The sequence below is a fragment of the Rhinatrema bivittatum genome, chromosome 13, assembly GCF_901001135.1.
Source record: "Rhinatrema bivittatum chromosome 13, aRhiBiv1.1, whole genome shotgun sequence".
Taxonomy (NCBI): Eukaryota; Metazoa; Chordata; class Amphibia; order Gymnophiona; family Rhinatrematidae; genus Rhinatrema; species Rhinatrema bivittatum.
In genome coordinates, this window is record NC_042627.1 from 37,414,698 (window position 1) to 37,430,609 (window position 15,912).

Below are 15,912 nucleotides of genomic sequence, written 5' to 3' on the forward strand. Positions count from 1 at the left end.
AGGGGCTATCAGGATCATGGTTCCCTTGTCCTGACGTAGCTTCATGATAGTCTTTGAGAGAAGTGGAAGTGGAGGGAATGCATAGAGGAGACCGGTGGCCCATGAGAGGGAGAACGACTCTCTTGGTAGTGAATGTTGGCTGCAAGTGAGCGAGCAAAAGTTCTCTACTTTGCGGGTTTGAGGTGACGCAAAGAGGTCTATGTAAGGGTAACCCTTACATACCCTATGTTCCTTCAACAATATCCTTACATCAGAAACGTACCATTTCTTTAGCAGGACCTGTCCAATGGAACATGCTCCCACCAGACATCCGCCTTGAGATCTGCTTTGCTTCCTTCAAAAAGAAAATTAAAACCTGGCTCTTTAGCCAAGCTTTTCCAGAACTTTGATTATTTTTACCTCCAGCTATCAAGATTTTCTCACCATCGCAATCCCTTTTGCAGATCACATTTATCTTAGACAATTACGCCTTATTTTATGATTTGATTTCTCAGAGACTTTGCAAGTTTATCAGTGTTATTATTCGAATCTGTTTTCCATGTTTTCCAAGTTCTATAACCTTGTTATATGTACCGCCTCTTGGCATAATTTTTATGTTTCAATGTAAACCGATGTGATCTGTATTTTAATACAGGAACACCGGTATATAAAAATCTAAAAATAAATAAATAAAATAAATAAACCCCAACGTTGAATATCGAGTTCGCTATTGTGGGGTTGAGAGACCACTCGTGCAGCTGAAAAGTGCAACTCAGCCTGTCTGCCAACACATTGTCTACTTCCGGTAAGTAGGTGGCCCTGAGGTACATAGAGTGAGAAAGGGCCTCTGCCCAGATCTGTGCAGCTTCCTGACACAGGAGGGTAGGAGCCCGTCCCTCCCTGTTTGTTGATGTACCACATGGCTACCTGATTGTCTGTTTGAATCAGGATGATCTGGTAGGAGAGGCGATCCTGAAACACAGAGCATATCTGATTGCTCATAGCTCCAGGAAATTGATTTGGTGTTTGGCTTCCTCTAGAGCCCAAGATCCTTGAGTCTGTAAATTGGCAACATGTGCTCCCCAGCCGAGGTTGGAAGCATCGGTGGTAAGGGTTACTTGAGGATCTGGAGTCTGGAAAGGTAGGCCTTGGAGGAGATTGGTCTGATTTTTCCACCAAGCTAGAGACTAAGTGGGTTGGTGATGTGGACAATAGTTGATAGTGGCTGAATGGATTGAGTCCATTGTGACCGCAGAGTCCACTGCATGACTCATGGCCAAGCGGGCCATTGGGGTAACATGCACTGAGGACGCCATGTGTCCCAGTAAGATGAGGAAATGGCATGCAGTTGAGCATTATCTATTTTGTAGCTGGTGTGCGAGAGAAGTGAGAGAGAGCTCGTTCAAGGTAGAAATGCCTTTGCTTTGAAGATGTCCAAGTCTGCCCCTATGAATGACAGTTTGAGATGGGACTAAGCAGGATTTTTTGTAATTGACGAGAAATCCTAGAGAGATCAGAGTGTGGAAGGTAAGACGTAGGGACGTCAGAGCAGCTTGCTGACTGGGAGCTCTGATCAACCAATCATCGAGATAGGGGTAGACGTGAACACCTTGGGTCCTGAGGAAGGCTGCTACTACTACGAGACACTTGGCGAAAACTCGTGGTGCAGATGCTAGGCTGAATGGGAGCACTCGGTATTGATAGTGCTTTGGGCCTACCAGGAATCTCAGAAATCTGCAATGAGATGGAGTTATCGCAATGTATGTGTGAGCGTCCTGGAGGTCTAGAGAGCAGAGCCAGTCTTCCCTTTGCAGAAGAGGAAGGAGGGAACCCAAGGTTACCATCTTGAACTTTTCTCGTTGGAGGTACTTGTTGAGGGCACGCAGGTCCAGAATTGGATGAACGCCGCCTGACTTTTTGGGGATTAGAAAGTACTGGGAATAGAATCAGAGGCCCTGTTGGGAGTAGGGCATTGGTTTGATTACTCCTGGATCAGGAGGTCTCCCTCCTCCTTCAATCCAGAGCAGTGAGTGGTCTGAGGTTCCCCACGTCGGTAGAGGTGGGGAATCTGGTGGGATGGAGAGAAAGTTCAGGTGATAACCTTGAGAGATTATAGCAAGAACCCACTGGTCCGAGGTGATTGTGTGCCATATGTTGTTGAAATGGCACAATCGACCTCCTACTGGCACAAGCGGCTTTTGCTCTCTTTGAAAATCAAAAACCAGAAGCAGGGCCTGGCTGAGGCGCTGCCTGTGGTTTTGGCTTACGAGGTTGTCAGGACTGGGCCTTCTGGAAAGGCTTAGTGGAGAGACCTCTAGATGGTGGTGGATAGGACTTCCTTTGATGGTAGAATGACTTTTTGGAGTCCTTCCTGAATGCTTGCTTGGCTGGATATTCAGAAGGCAGAGAGAGTTGAAGAGTCTCATGATGATCCTTGAGCTGTGCCATTGCTTGCTGGATCTGTTCACCAAACAGATTGTCCCCAATGCAAGGCAGATCAGACAATCTGTCCTGGACTTCAGAACATAGGTCCAAAGACTTAAGCCAGGCCCATCTTCATGTGGAAATAGCAGCTGCAGATACCCTGGAAGCGGTGTCAAAAATGTCATAAGATGATCTTATTTCGTGTTTTCCCGCTTCAAATCCTTTGTGAAGCAGGGTTTGTAGCTGTTCCAGGAATTGCTGAGGTAGTGACTCTGCAAAGTCCTATATTTGTTTGAATAGGACCCTGTTGTACTGGGTCATATAAAGCTGGTAAGAGGCAATCCGAGAGACAAGCATTGATTCCTGGAAGACACGCCTACCAATGGCATCCGAGAATTTCTGCTCTTTGCCTGGAGGGAAGGAAGAATAAGGCTTTGAGCGCTGGGCCTTCTTTTGGGCAGACTCAACAACTACGGACTGGTGATCCAATTGGGGTTTTTGGAACCCTGGAGCTGACTGGACCAAATATGTGGTATCTGCTTTTCAGTTGACTGGTGCCACCAAACCAAGGTGTTCCCAATTCTTCTTCAGAAGATCTTGATGGATAGGGATAGAGGTGATTTCTTTAGGAGCGTCTAGAAATTGTAGAAGCTCCATCATCTGGTGTCTATCATCCTGTTCAGTCTGCAGTTGGAAGGAAACTAACTCAGACATTTCCTTTACAAAATTAATGAAGGACGAGAACGTTTCCTGTTTTCGGTAGGAGAGGGAGGTGATGGTAAATCATCGGTGTCCTGGGATGAGTCATCGGACCATGTATCATAGGGTTCATCACCGTGCCCTCCAGGAACCTTAGAGGGACAGGACAAAGGTATTCCCGAAGGTCCCGGTCTAGGCTCCGAAGGCATCGATGAAGGTACCGAGGGCATCGATGGACGGATCGGCGGCACCGATGGCAGTAACTGTATCATCGATGGTTGAGGCATTGGCAGGACTCCCGATGGAGGAAGACGGAATGGTGTTTCTCCTCCCGATGACAGAGGAAGTGGAGAGGGCACAGGAACCGGTGTCCCCAGATCCATCGGAGGAAAAGCGGCTAGTAATGCTTCCATCCTCGAGAGTAGCGGTGCCAGCGCTACCGGAATGGGATCGATGGTTGGTTCAGGAATCGGCACCAGTGTCTGAGGAATCTGGAACCATTGCATCGCCTTGCCGATGGCCTCCTGAACCATCCGGTCCAGCTTTTCACGGAGACCTGGAGCGATCAGCCCCGGTTCCGGAAGGGGAGAAGAGGCAGAGGCGTAGCCGGAGGGACCACTGTTAAAGGCGGAGTCGTGACTCCCATTACCCGTCTGGGTGAGGGTTGCCTTGGTTACCCAGACTCAGAAAGGGTAGATGCCTTTTCTGGACGGGGTTTCTTCGGCGGCGGCTCGGACGATGGAGAGGTCGATGATTTGCCTTCGTCGATGGTCCAAGGCTTACGGTGTCAATGCTTCTCTCAATCTCCTCGGTCCTGAAGGGGAATAGAGGCAGTCGATGGCCGGAAAGTCGTCGACACTGGACGGACACCAGCCGGTGCCCTATACTGCTGCGACGTAGATGGGGCCGGTTCGGACGACGTCGATGCTATGGACGGAGTCTGAGTTTGAGACCAAAAGAGAAGTTCCATCTTCTCCATTCTGGCTTTGCGACCTTTTGGTGTCATTAAGCACATTTGGTGCAAGTCAGGACATGATGCTCACACCCAAGGCACATTACACAGACCTTATGGGGGTCTGTGATAGACATTGTGTGAGTGCAGTCAGGGCACTGATGGAACCCTGACGCCATGGCCTTTGAAAAAAATTTTGCCGTGAGGGCCAAACTAGACAGGAATCGACCGGAACCAGGTAAAAAAAAAAACAAAAAAACCCCACTTACCGGATCACCGTGGAAGTAAAAAATTGAATAGGGGGACCCCTGAGGGATATTAATGATGAAGTAATTCCGTGAGTAAAATTCCTGTCAGGAATCTCTGTAGAGCTCCTTAACCCATGAGGCTACTGCTGCGTGGAAAAAAAGAAGACTGAAGGGGGACCCCTGCTGGTTGCAGGATTAGTGCCATTCTGGGCATGCCCAGTAGGTGCCAGTCAAAGTTCTAGAAACTTTGACAAAAGTGTTCAGTGATTGTGCTCCATCCTGTGATGTCACCCATATGTGAGGACTACCATCCTGCTTGTCCTGTGAGAACTCTTAAATCAGGAGAGAAGTTTGTGCACAGAAAATGTACACAGCCCAGGACTAACATGTGTATACACATTAGTGCTCCTGCATGCATCAGGGCCACGGTGAGCAAAAATATCTATATAAAATCAAGAGGAAAAAATTTTCTTTCAAGAGAAGAAAATTACAAAGCCTTATGGAAATACATCCGGCTAGACTGACAGAAAAAAAGGAAACTGAGCAGCTGCAGGGCTATGGCAATGCAGGAAGTCCCACACGTGCAATAAAAACTTACAATTTTACCAGAAAGCTCTATCAAGTTTAATCCACTCAGAGCCACTCATGAACATGAGATACATATGTGGCTGGGGAATCTGCTCATTTTCAGAAAAAGGTTATCCTTGAGGAGAGAAGACTAAAGTCACACTACAACTTCTAGTTTGAATAAAAATGATCTCAACATTCCTTGAGAAGCAGTAACCCATATGTTGTGAATGCCGGGCTAGTATAAAAGAACTACTGATGCATTACTATAAAATAACCTTAAAGTCTCATGAGCTGCTGTTAAATACTTTACCCACCTATAAGCTGGCTTTTCTTGTTCATAATGAGGTTGAGGAGTTAATTTTGGAGCATTCACTGGTGTCACTGCAGGCTTGGGTGCAATTTCTGGGGCCTGCAGATAAAAGAAGAGAACACATTCAAAAATGTTCCTTTTTATTTTTGGTTAAAAAAAAAAAAGTCAAACAAAAAATAAGTTACACATTTAGCAAACGTTTGAACAAAGAAGCTTCCCTGTTCTATGCATATAACTTCCTAATTTTTTTTAACCAGCATGAACACAATCTTCTGCTTAAATTGTCTACATCTTATATTATATCTATTTGTGATTTCATCTTGTAATAGGTATATGTTTCCTCTTAATATCAAATCTATGTGCTAAAAGAGTATCAAATGGATTAATATTGCCATTCACTCAGCTGTCTAGGGGTAAAGGTAAAAATGGGACATTCAGTGGCATATGGAGTACATAAAAAAAATGTTCTATTAGGAGTACCACTGATTCTGACCTCATGATAAGAGGGAACATCTAGTAGTGACTAGCTTGGGAAGGGAAGGAAGAGATTTACAATACTGATTTATATCAAGCAGTGGAAGAAAGGTTGCAAGACTTTCCCCCTTGTGAAACTGTTTTCTATAATTTTATAATCTACTGGTTTCAAAGTACTGTGCTATTCTGTTGTACAGTAGTGTTTCATTACCATGCCCACCATTGATATTACATTAACAAATCTGTAGTTTTCTGCTTCCTCCTTTTCCCCCATTCTTGTACAGCAATGTTGGGATTACTACCTGATAATCCCCTTTTCCTTAGTGTAGACAGATGGACTCAGTACAAATGGGATAGTATCCGCGTGCTAGCAGTTGGAGACGGATCTGACGTCAGCACGGGGGCGTATATATCCCCACAGGAAGCGTAGCTATTCAGTAATCTTCCTTGCAAAAGCTGTTATAGTGTACTGACGCACAGTTAAAAAGTGAAACAGGATTCCCCTGACCGATTGATAGTAGCTGGAGACCGCCAGCATTCCCAACCAAAAGGCGTGGACACCTGGTAGAGTGTACGCTCTCATGGAAACAGATGACATGGCTTACCTGGAATCGGTGATACCCATGTACGCAGGCAGCTGGGCGGGATACTGAGTCCATCTGTCTACATTAAGGAAAAGGGGATTATCAGGTAGTAATCCCAACATTTCCTGGCGTGTAGCCAGATGGACTCAGTACAAATGGGATGTACAAAAGCTTTACTCCCCACCTGGGCGGGAGGCTGCCTGAGGCCCATGTAACACCGCCCTGGCAAATGCTGAGTCTTCCCTGGCCTGGACATCCAGGCGGTAGAATCTGGAAAAGGTATGGAGGGAGGACCATGTCGCCGCTTTACAGATTTCCGCAGGCGATAGCATCCTGGATTCCGCCCAGGATGCCGCTTGAGCTCGGGTAGAATGAGCCTTGACATGTAGAGGCGGGGTTTTTCCAGCCTCTACGTAAGCTGCCCGGATAACTTCCTTGATCCAGCGGGCGATGGTGGGCCGAGAGGCCGCTTCACCTTGTTTCTTCCCGCTGTGCAGGACGAACAGATGGTCCGTCTTTCGTAGGTCTTGTGTAAGTTCCAAATATCTGGGCAGCAATCTGCCAATGTCGAGATGGCGCAATAAACGCCCTTCTTCAGATTTCCTCAGCCCCGCCGTGGTAGGCAAGGTTATGGTCTGATTAAGATGAAACCGTGAAACCACCTTAGGTAGAAAGGAGGGAACCGTACGAAGATGGATAGCCTCTGGAGTGATCCGGAGAAATGGATCCCGGCAGGACAAAGCTTGTAGCTCTGAGATGCGGCGGGCTGAACATACAGCCAGCAAGAATACCATCTTCAAAGTGAGGGAACGAAGAGACAGGCCCCGAAGGGGTCAAAAGGTGGATCCCGCAAGGAAATCCAAAACAAGGTTGAGGTTCCACAAAGGCACAGGCCACTTCAGTGGCGGACGAATATGCTTGACCCCCTGCAGGAAGCGAGAAACATCCTGGTGCTTAGCGATGGTCTTGCCAGCCCTCCTGGGACCATAACAAGACAGCGCAGCCACCTGAACTTTGATGGAGCTGAGGGAGAGACCCTTCTGAAGGCCATCCTGCAGGAAATCCAACACAATAGAGATCGTGGTTGCATGTGGATTGGTGCCAAGCGAGTCGCACCAGGCTTCAAATACTCTCCAGATCCTGATGTATGTGAGGGATGTGGAAAACTTGCGAGCTCGGAGGAGGGTATCAATCACGGGCTCCGAGTAACCCCTCTTCTTCAATCTAGCCCTCTCAAGGGCCATACCGTAAGAGAGAATTGAGCCGGATCCTCGTGAAGAATGGGACCTTGATGTAGAAGGTCCCGAAGAGGAGGCAGGGGAAGGGGCTCCCCTGCCAGTAGTCTTCTCATGTCTGCATACCAGGGTCGTCTTGGCCAGTCTGGCGCCACTAGAAGGACTAGGCCCTGGTGCCTCTGAATCTTGCGGATGACAGCGCCTATCAGAGGCCACGGAGGAAAGGCGTACAGTAGAGTCCCTGGAGGCCACGGCTGAACCAGGGCATCGATTCCGTGTGAGCACGGGTCGCGCTTGCGGCTGAAGAATCTGGGTACTTGAGCATTGGACCCGTCTGCCAGGAGATCCATGGCCGGAAACCCCCAATGATCCACAATCATCTGGAAGGCCGTGGGTGAGAGCTGCCACTCTCCCGGATTTAGGCGTTCCCTGCTGAGGAAGTCTGCTGTGGTATTGTCCTTCCCGGCGATGTGGACGGCGGAGATGTCCTGAAGATTCACCTCCGCCCAAGTCATCAGAGGGGCGATCTCCAGAGACACCTGTCGGCTTCTGGTTCCACCCTGACGATTGAGGTATGCCACCGTGGTGGCATTGTCGGACATCACTCTGACCGCCCTGTTCCGCAGTCTGTGGGCAAATTGAAGGCAGGCCAATCGGACAGCCCGGGCCTCTAGACGGTTGATGTTCCACGCCGCCTCTTCCCCGTTCCACCGCCCTTGTGCGGTGAGTTCTTCGCAGTGTGCGCCCCAGCCGCTTAGGCTGGCATCCGTGGTGAGCACAATCCACGTGGGTGAGGACATCTTCGATCCCCTGCTCATGTGGTTGGACTGCAACCACCACCGTAACTGGGTGCGCACTCGGGCAGGTAGAGGTAGGTGCGCGGAGTAGGTCCGCAGATGGGGATTCCAGCGAGAGAGCAGGGCGTGTTGGAGAGGCCTCATATGGGCCCTCGCCCAGGGCACCACTTCCAGGGTGGATGCCATGAGACCAAGAACCTGCAGATAATCCCAGGCAGTGGGTCGACTGGCTCCCATCAAAGACCGGATATGCTGCTGAAGGTGCAACGTCCTCTTGGCGGTGAGACTGACCGTGTCTGCCCGGGTGTCGAACTGTACTCCCAGGTATTCCAGGGACTGGGAAGGCTGTAGGCAGCTCTTGCCGAGGTTGATAACCCAGCCCAGGCTTTCCAGAAAGGCTATCACTCTGTCGGTGGTCCGAAGGCTCTCCTCTCGAGACTTCGCCCTGATCAGCCAGTCGTCTAGGTAGGGATGGACCAGAATTCCTTCCCGCCTGAGCACCGCCGCTACTACTACCACCACCTTGGTGAATGTCCGTGGCGATGTCGCCAACCCAAAGGGCAGGGCCCGAAACTGGAAATGGCGGCCTAGAACCTTGAAGCGTAGGTAGCGCTGATGATCCGGATGGATCGGGATATGCAGGTATGCCTCTGACAGGTCTAACGCCGTGAGGAATTCCCCTGGCTGTACTGCAGCCTTGATGGAGCGTAGAGTTTCCATGCGAAACCGCGGGACCCGTAAGTAGCGATTGACTGACTTGAGGTCCAGGACGGGCCGAAAGGTACCCCCTTTCTTGGGTACAATGAAATAGATGGAATAATGGCCAGAATTCACTTCCCAGGCAGGTACTGGGATGATGGCTTTCAAGGACATGAGTCTTGCCAGGGTAGCTTCCAATGCTGTCTTCTTGTGTGCGGGACACGAAGATTCCACAAACTTGTCCGGAGGGAGATGATGAAAGTCCAGATAATATCCCTCCCGGATAACGGCGAGAACCCACTGGTCCGATGTAATCTCGACCCATCTGGGGTAGAAGAGGGTCAACCTGCCCCTTATGGCTCCGTCCCCCAGATGAATCGGCGGATTCTCATTGGGAGGCGCGGCCGGGACCTGAACCCGGGCCCGCTCCCCTCCTGCGCGGCTTGGTCCGAAAGGACTGATTCCCGGCTGGAGGACGTGGTGCCTGGTAACGACCCCTGTAAGGAACGAAACGCTGGGAACTCCTGCCCCTGGAGGGCCTTGGAAAGGCGCGCTGGCCCCTTCGGAACCGATCTTCCGGCAATCTGGGCACTGGAGAGGCGCCCCATGCCTGGCCAGTTTATCAAGGTCGCTGCCAAATAGAAAGGAGCCCTTGAAGGGCAATCTGGTGAGGCGGGTTTTAGAAGGCGCATCAGCCGACCATCTTCGGATCCAGAGCTGCCTCCTGGCCGCTATGGAGGATGAAATCCCTTTAGCGGTTGTCCGTACCAGGTCAGATGCCGCATCCGTAAGGAACGAAAGAGCAGATTCCATGTCCGCCGCTGGAGCGTTGTTCCTAATCTGTGACAAACAGGCATGCGTCACCACCGTGCAGCAGGTGGCGATCCGTAAAGATAAAGCCGCCACCTCAAAGGCCTGACGCAGAATGGCGTCCAGTCGTCGATCATGCGGCTCCCTGAGGGCCGTCCCCCCTTCAACTGGAATGGTAGTGCGCTTGACCACCACGCTAATCAAGGCGTCCACCTGAGGGCACGCCAGCAGATCCTGGATAGCCGGCGCCAATGGGTACATGCTCGTCAGAGCCCGACCCCCTTTGAAGGCAGCCGCTGGAGCCGCCCATTCTAAATCAATCAGTTGTTGCGCCGCCTGTAAGAATGGAAAATGGCGGGCCGTAGGACGAAGACCTTCCAGTAGGGGGTTCTGCGCAGAAGGTATCGAAGCGCTGGGACCTGTAATATCCAATTCCGCCAGACACTGAGACACCAGGTCGGAGAGATCCTCCTTAGGGAAGAACCGCCTCATGGTTCGATATGGCTCAGTCCCTGGAGGGAGGTCCCCCTCGTCCGGGAGTTCGGACTCGTCCTGCGAGACCTCCTGGTCTGACTGATCTGGGCTATCCATCGGTGGGAAGTCCCGCTCGCGATAAGGTTGTGAAGGCCCAGGAACAGGATCCGCAGAAGCTGCCATTGGAGCAGCCGCCGCAGGCGCAGCCACCGCAGGAACTACAGAAACCGTAGGGCCTGGATGGGCAGCCGTTTGCATCTGAACAAAAGCATGAATTCCCTTAAAGAGATCCACCCAGGAAATGGAAGCAGCCTCTAAGCGCCGGGGTACAAGCTCCCCCGGGACGCCGGATTGGTCGAGACTGCCCCCTAACTCCGGGGTAGCCCCTGGGGAACTGTCCACAAATCGTGGTTGAGACAGGTCCTGTCCCGAGGGTCGCAGGGCCCCCTCACATTGGGCACACAAAGAATCTGGCTCATCCCTGCGCGTGGCCCTAAGGTGGCATGCGGAGCAGAGGCCAAGGGCTGCAATGCCCGAAGCAGGGGGCGCCGTTGCTGAAGACTCCGCAGCTTTCTGATCCATTGAACAAAAGGTGCTCACAAATAATATGCGGCAGCAATAGGCTCTCAATAGCAATAGGCTCTCAATAGCAATAGGCTCCCAATAGCAATAGGCTCCCAATAGCAATAGGCGCTCAATAGCAATAGGCGCTTAATAGCAATAGGCGCGCAATAAGAAGAGGCGGCAGCAATATGCATGCAAGAGGCATTCAATACGCATTCAGCAATAAGCGGTCAGCAATATGCTCGTAATAGGCATTCAAGAAGCTTTCAGTAATAAGCGGTCAGCAATATGCTCTTAATAGGCATTCAATAAGCTTTCAGTAATAAGCGGTCAGCAATATGCCGAAACAAAGTCAAGGAGGAAAAAAGCCGCGCCTATTACGGGCGCGGAGTACCTGAGCCAGGCCCTACGAGGGCGTCCTCCACGGCGTGCCACGCCGCCGATCCTCTGCGCGTCGGAGACCCGTAGGAAGAGACGTACTCCGTACCAGGTTCGGCGCGTCCCAGCTGGAACACAGGCGGTCTCCGGCTGCGGGGGAAGGGATCACCTCACCACCGCAATTTGAGGAAATGCACCCGCTACCTCGTCCACGCCGGGACCGAGGGCCTCGTATACCTCACGCGGACTGCGTCCGGGGACTGTGTCACTGCCGCGCTTCGGCAGGACCGAGGACTTTCCCACCGGGGGAGCACGTTAATCACCCCGGGAGCTCGCTGGGGGAGGAACCCGTGGGTATCTACCGCAGGAGCGCGGGGCTCTAAGTCGAAGAGACAGGAAAAACGAATCTAGAATGAGAAGAAAAGAGAAAAATTAAAGTAGTCTTGGAAAGCACGCTCAACTAGCGTGCAGGCACTCCAAACTGCTTTGGAGACAGAAATTACTGAATAGCTACGCTTCCTGTGGGGATATATACGCCCCCGTGCTGACGTCAGATCCGTCTCCAACTGCTAGCACGCGGATACTATCCCATTTGTACTGAGTCCATCTGGCTACACGCCAGGAAATACTGTATTTGCTTTCTAGTCCTGCTTCCTCCTTTTCCCCCATTCTTGTACAGCAATACTATATTTACTCTCTAGTCTTAGAACCTAGCAACTACCGCCCTATATCAAACCTCTCGTTCCTCGCCAAACTTACTGAAAAGGCCGCCCTCAAACAACTAAACAATCACCTCGACACAAACAAAATACTATACCCCACCCAGCACGGATTCAGAAAAAAATCACAGTACCGAAACATTACTCATTGACATAAACACCATCCTAAGAGGCTTTGACAACGGACAGCGATACATCCTCATCCTTCTGGATCTATCGGCCGCCTTTGACACAGTCGAACACAACAGTAATCAACAGACTATCTGAAATCGGTCTAACAGGAAAAACCTTAGAATGGTTCACCTCCTTCCTCCATAACAGAACATACAAGGTAAAGTTAAACAACCACACCTCTGAAGCCATCCCACTTGAAACCGGAGTCCCTCAAGGATCCTCGCTATCTGCAATCCTTTTCAACATCTACCTATTACCCCTTTGCCAACTTCTATCCAGTCTCAATGTCACTTACTTCCTGTATGCCGATGACATACAACTCCTCATCCCTGTAACAAATACCATCGAAAACGCACTACAACTTGCAGCTATTACCATCAACAAAATAAAAACCCTACTAAACCAACTAAAACTATGCATCAACACAGAAAAAACAGAATGTATGCTAATTGAAAAATCCAACACAGGAGATCATCACAACCACTCCATTAACATCGACAGCAACCACATTAAATTAAAAGAAAACGCTAGAGATCTGGGAATATGGATCGACCCACAGCTCAACCTTAAAAAGCACATCTCCTTAAAAATAAGAGAAGGTTTCCACAAACTATCAATCCTCAAGCACCTAAAACCACTGCTAAACCACTCAGACTTCCGAACCGTACTCCAAGCCCTGATTTTCTCAAGCATAGACTACTGCAATTCGCTCATGTTAGGACTCCCCAAATCTTCTCTACACCCTCTTCAAATATTACAAAATGCCAAAGCCAGAATTCTCACAGGTCACAAAAGATCTGACCACATTACCCCGATCCTAAAAGAGCTACACTGGCTCCCAATAGAACAAAGAATCAAATACAAGACTTTAGCAATCTTACACAATTCTACACACCACAATGACGATGACAGCATCAACACCCTAATCCAGAGACAACACTCCCAACGGACAACCAGATCAACTAACAAGAATTGCCTTGAAATCCCATCTGCAACCACCACCAAACTCACAACAACCAGGAAAAGAGCATTCTCAATAGCTGGTCCTCACCTATGGAACTCCCTTCCAACTCAACTAAGAGCCGAACGAAATACCATATCTTTCAAAAAAATACTCAAAACATGGCTTTTTAAACAAGCCTTTAAGGATGGGATAGGATAAACAATCAACTACACACAGGTCTGCCCCCCTCCCCAGACTCGCAACTCCAACCACCTTGATCACCATGTCAGAATAACCATATCAGTTTTATCCCTTCGTTGCTCCGTCTTTCCCCGTTAAATTATCTCCCTGTCATTTACTGTTTAAATATTATCTCCTGCCACAGCTAACCTTAAATTCTAATATTTTCAGTTACCACAATCCTCACATTGTGTCAGATATGATGTTCCTGAGCTCAGGTATAATACCGCTCTTGAGTTTTCATATATTTATTTATTTATTTAATATATATTTCTATACCGGACTTCACGAATGGAATTCACATCAGGCCGGTTTACATGGAACTTAGGGGATTAACAAGAGTAACCAAACAAGAAGGCTGAAACAAGCAAAGTTACATATAACAAGGGCGTTGAACTTGGGGGCTATAGTTCTACTCTTGAGTTCTTATGTATAATGTTCTCGAGTTCTTATGTATAACGTTCTTGAGTTCTATGTATAATGTCCTTGAGTTCTACTGTATACTGTTCTTAAGTTCACATGTATAATGTTGTTCAAATGTAAACCGGAGTGAAGGCCAACACTAATACTTCGGTATATAAAAACAAACAAATAAATAAATAAGTGAAAACTTGATGCCACATTCCCTTATGATATTGGTTAATCCATTTTTTCTACTGTGATTACTAAGCAAAAGTATTTACTTACAAGTTACTTTCTTCTGATCCTCCTATTCTCTAAACCCATCCCTACCTCTTAATTCTTAATATTCCCTTTCTGGTTTTCATCCCTTGCTTTTCATGATTGAGTAACAGTCCTGTTTCAATCTTTGCCCAATCTCAATTCCTCTTGGTAATTTTGCCTATTCTGTTCCTGTGTCTATTTCTTGAATGTCTTTTTTGCTTTTACTTTTTCTTCTATTTTATTGAACAACAGTCTTGTTCCCTTGCTAACATACCTGGAATGATTTTTTTTCCCATTTCAATGCTCCAATTGCAGTCTATAGATCATCTGTATCTCTTAGATTCCCTGCTTCCGACAAGACTTAATCATTTTATTTTTTAACTCAGTCCTTCTGAATTCTACTACCTTGTTCAGATATAGTTTGATTATGATCATTAAACCCCAGGATATCCCTAATCTCAGTAATACTGCCTCCATTTGTCTGAACCAATCGCACTTCACTACAAGTGGGCTCCTCAGCTAGATAATGAAATCTGTTCAGTAAGTCTTTGAGCATCCTCCTACTTCTAGTTGATCCAGCAGCTGGCAATCTCCAATCTACATCTGTAGATTTAAGTCCTTACTAATAGCATATCACCTCTGAATATTTTCTATGTCTATTTCTACCTTTTCCACTTGTAAAGGTGACCTATTGATTACACATACAGATATCAGACCCTTTAAGTATTTCCTAGGTAACTCACAGCACCTCAGTAGCTCCTTGATCACTTTGTATCAATGGTTATTTTATCCTTGTCCTTTGTGAAAGAGTATACCCTGATATACTCATCTCCCAGACCTGATTAACATTGAACCATGATTCACTTAATGAAAAAGAATGTCCCTTTCAACCACAGTATATTCTGGAACAATGGTTTTGTTAGCTAGATTATGAGCACTTCTATACCTGACTTTCACATTATTTTTCTACCTTCCCTTCATTTCTAATCTGTTCCTTCCTAGAACAGCAGGAATTCTCTCACTGAAACATGACCCGTTGCCTTGCTCTCTCCAATTAAGTCTGCCAATTCCCATCTGGTATTTTAGAATATCTTAATTTACTACATTCATCTGCTAATACAAGACTCTGCATATAGCAAATGTTGCTTACCTGTAACAGGTGTTCTCACAGGACAGCAGGATGATAGTCCTCACATATGGGTGACATCATCAGGATGGAGCCCAATCACGGAAAAGTTCTGTCAAAGTTTCCAGAACTTTGACTGGCCCCTACTGGGCATGCCCAGCATGGCACTAACCCTGCAGCCAGCAGGGGTCCCCCTTCAGTCTTATTTGATAGCTACAGGCAGTGCCGAAAAAATAAAACAAGAAAACGTTACAAACCCAATACCGCGGGGCGGCAGGCGGGTTTCATGAGGACCAACATCCTGCTGTCCTGTGAGAACACCTGTTACAGGTAAGCAACATTTGCTTTCTCACAGGACAAGCAGGATGGTAGTCCTCACACATATGGATGAGTACCGAGCTGAGGATGTCCGAACATGCACCAAATGTACCCAACGGCGTGCAACAGGCACAACAACTGGGGTGGAATTTGGTAGAGGGCATCCTGAACCCCATCGGGCAGGCGGAAGGGTGTTGGTACGTCACGTTGGAAATAGGTTACGCAGGACAGATTGGCCGAAGATGGAATCTTGTCTTCGGCTTTTTCCAAGCAATAGTGGGCTGCGAAAGTGTGGAGAGAACTCCAGGTGGCAGCCCTGCAAATGTCAGGAAGCGGCACCGATCGTAGGTGTGCTACTGAAGTCACCATGGCCCTCACAGAGTGTGCTTTAACATGGTCTTGCAAAGGAATGCCTGCTTGCTGATAGCAAAAAGATATGCAGTCCGCCAACCAGGAGGAGAGTCTGCTTACCCACAGGTTGCCCTAATTTGTTAGGATGGAAAGAGACGAATAACTGAGTGCTCTTCCTGTG

General features: G+C 48.4%; 1 protein-coding gene across 3 annotated transcripts in view; it reads right to left on the bottom strand.

The window, feature by feature from the left end:
• TJP1 (tight junction protein 1) overlaps positions 1-15,912 on the bottom strand; it is a 486,574-nt gene that overhangs the window by 117,139 nt on the left and 353,523 nt on the right. For all 3 annotated transcript variants that reach the window (XM_029575150.1, XM_029575149.1, XM_029575148.1), the window contains exon 22: positions 5,187-5,281. In XM_029575150.1, coding sequence (XP_029431010.1) covers positions 5,187-5,281 — 95 coding nt within the window. The remainder of the gene's footprint in view (positions 1-5,186; positions 5,282-15,912) is intronic.